The sequence below is a fragment of the Myxine glutinosa genome, chromosome 2, assembly GCF_964187855.1.
Source record: "Myxine glutinosa chromosome 2, kmMyxGlut1.1, whole genome shotgun sequence".
NCBI lineage: Eukaryota > Metazoa > Chordata > Myxini > Myxiniformes > Myxinidae > Myxine > Myxine glutinosa.
The window spans coordinates 47,694,327-47,697,362 of NC_136262.1; the positions used below are offsets into that span (position 1 = coordinate 47,694,327).

General features: G+C 42.1%; 1 protein-coding gene across 1 annotated transcript; it reads left to right on the top strand.

Moving 5' to 3' along the window:
- The first annotated feature begins 585 nt into the window (after positions 1–585).
- Positions 586–2,455, top strand: LOC144888184 (THAP domain-containing protein 1-like). The gene is made up of 3 exons (XM_078773231.1): positions 586–768; positions 1,257–1,452; positions 1,724–2,455. Exons 1-3 carry the CDS (start codon positions 701–703, stop codon positions 2,069–2,071), a joined length of 612 nt encoding a protein of 203 aa, XP_078629357.1. The 5' UTR covers positions 586–700; the 3' UTR covers positions 2,072–2,455.
- The last annotated feature ends 581 nt before the right edge of the window (positions 2,456–3,036 follow it).

Consider the following 3,036-nt stretch of genomic DNA (forward strand, 5'->3'; position numbering starts at 1 on the left):
TCTGTCCGCGGAATGGGGATCACGTGGTCAGGTCTGCCGGAAGCCTTTTGCTGGCTGGATCTGAAACATCCTGGGTTTTGTAGAACAGTTTTAAAGTTTATCAAAGAGACGGGGTTAGCAGTGTGAGGCTCTAGTTTTTCTCGTGTTAATCTCCTGGTTGGTTTGTTTGGATGTTAGGGTGCGTGGCGTATATCGAGCCTCGCGGCTCTGAAAGCGCCAGTAAACCTCAAAAAAAGAAGAAGAAGAAGTAGCAGATTGGAGGTGGTGGATGAATGAGTTGGAAGAGACTGGAAGGAGGAGGGGCAGCTTTGTGGATGAGTTAAGAGGAAACTTTGAGGAGGATGGATGAGAGGAGAGATTTGAAGAGGAGGATTGAGGGGGAAGATTTGAAGAGGAGGGGTGAGGGTGGAGTTTTGAAGGGGAGAGTGAGGGGAGCTTTAAAATGGAGGGGTGAGGGGAGTTTTGAAAGTTTAAAAAGTTTTGAACGATTAATGAAAATCGAACATAGGCGCCCGCGGAACTACGTAACTTCCGGTTAGTGCACCCTTCGTGACAACAGTCACGTGATTGGATCACTGATCTGTATATACTACTGGATAGCGGGTCGGGCTCTTGAGTTGAAGTCAGCGCCCGGCCACTGGACGCCATGTTGCCACTCGCATAAATTTTTCGTCAACACGCTCCGCTAACGTATTATGAAATGCCGGCTTGTGCTGCTATTAATTGCACAAAGAGACAAATACGAGGATGTGGAAAGACATTTCATCTGTAAGTACTGAAAATTAACATTTATTTGAGAATGTTTTATTTTAAAAACGTTGAATTTGAATGTTAAATTATGATGTTTGCACAACCGCGATCTGGATTCAAGTTTCAACTACTGAACTTCAGAACTAGTTTGACTCAACCGCAGAGTGCGCAAAGTCACTGAGCCGGGACATATTTCATCAATATGCGGTCCCTCAGGGCTAAGTTTGACCCAAAGTCTTTATCTATATATAGTTATCGAGGACGAGTATAAATAGCATGGTCCCGTCTAATAATGTGTACCCTGGATGATTCAAAGTTGCAAAACTCAATGCAGTTAAACTTTGAAACCAATAACTGATTCTGTATAAGTACATGGTAATTGAGTGTTTATATGGCTAGTATGTTGAATAGTTGAATATGCCTTACATATTGAATATGTTGTAAATTGTTGCTTCGAGTTGTACTTTCATGACTATCGGCTAATTTCTTGAAAATATTTTTTTCAGATTTCCATTCAGTCGTCCAGATGTTCTCCAGAAATGGGTTGTGAATGTGAAACGTGACAAATGGAAACCTTCAAAGAAGTCTGTCCTTTGCTCAGACCACTTTGATGACTCATGTTTTGACAGGACAGGTCAGACCACAAGACTCCGAGAAAATTCCCTGCCAACCATATTTGATTTTCCGACCCACCTGCAGAAGGTACATAACACAAGAGTTTCATGTTGTGGTGGAGTAACTGAGATATAAATAGTGTCATGTTGTAGCTGTCACTGCCAGCAGTGATTTTCACACTTGTCTACTTACATGCCAATTGATGTGTCAAATATATAAATTTTGCAAACATATCAACATCAGCAACTTATCAATACTTTTCCACCATCTCTTTTCTCAAGAACATCCCAAATAAATAATCTTGTATAATTTCTTCGTTCATAATTAATTCTGATCTATTATTCTGATGGATTTCCAGGATGAATGGAAGCGAAAACCACCCAAACCACGGTCTTTCCCGCAAGAAGCACTGGTCAATCTGCAAGAGCCACTGGACAACACACCCAGTACATCAATCATCACCAGCCCATCAAAGCTTGCAGCAACGACTGGTGCTGCTCACACATATGCTGTAACTGCCAGTCCACGGAGTGTGAAACGTAAACTGGACTCTGTGCATGACAATCTTTGTAGCGTCAAGAAAAAGCTCAAATTGACACAGCAGAAATCACGTCGCTGCCAGAGGAAAGTCAAATCTTTGACCACAGTTGTTCAAGCACTTCGTGATGAGCAGCTGCTCTCTGAGAATGGAGCTGACCACTTCTGAAGCGTTCTGCATTCAAGATGTGCTCTTGCCTCTCATTAAATTTGTTCACCTTATGCTTGTGACTAACAAGTGATTTCAAATAGTGTATTGACTGTATTCTCTTCTTTGTGTTTGTTGTTTGCAACTGGGAGACAATGGAGCACTGACAGGCTGCTCTTTTTGGCTCCTTCAAATGTCAGCATTTTGTGCTTTTTGTATCCTGTGCATCATCGCATTTTGTCACCATATCATCTGAATATGTGGATCAATTTTACTTCAAATGTGGATTATATTGTAGGATAATTGTTTAGATCTGGATTGTTTCTTTGTGCAAATTTGTTCTGTGAAAGAATACTGGGAAGCAACAATGAGTCTTGAGTGAACTGAATGGATAATGCTTGCTTGGTGGTGTGACAGTACTCCGGCTAATCCTCTGGTTGTTCACTGCAGTGTTCGGTCAGGCATGTCGGCTGTGGTGCTGTCTAGTCTAGGGATTACCTGCTTGCTGTGAAACAACATGTGGCGGTGACTTTTGGTGGTCGTGCCTTCTCCGACGTGGCACCCACACTGTGGAACCATTCCCAGAGGAAGTCGGCATACCTCCTACATCAGTATCTGAGCGAAATGAAACGTGTGGGACTTTAGGCCACATTTCTGCAATCTGTGTGCCAAACCGGGCCAGAGAACTGTCTGGGTAATGAGATGAAGTGTGAAACATACCCACGACAGAGGGTGTCGAAACCCTGACCTGGCGGTCGCCAATCAAACGCATTACCACAAGAACAAACTGAAGACACTTGTTCAATGATGATTTTGGTGACAAAATGTTTGTTTCTTTTGTTGAGCCTCTTTGAAAAGGGCACACTACATACTGTATGTCGGTCAATATTATTATTATTAATTGAGGCTTTGTAATAAAAGGTGCCTTTTTATTCCAACTTTAAGCTTTTTATGTTTCATTTGTCTTTCAGAAGACTTTGTTTGTT

Bases quoted from the DNA above. Each gene is read 5' to 3' on its own strand.
- LOC144888184 (XM_078773231.1), top strand. From the start codon at position 701: ATGCCGGCTTGTGCTGCTATTAATTGCACAAAGAGACAAATACGAGGA. The intron at 769-1,256 runs GTAAGTACTGAA...TATTTTTTTCAG, and splicing joins TGTGGAAAGACATTTCATCT to ATTTCCATTCAGTCGTCCAG. The intron at 1,453-1,723 runs GTACATAACACA...ATGGATTTCCAG, and splicing joins TTCCGACCCACCTGCAGAAG to GATGAATGGAAGCGAAAACC.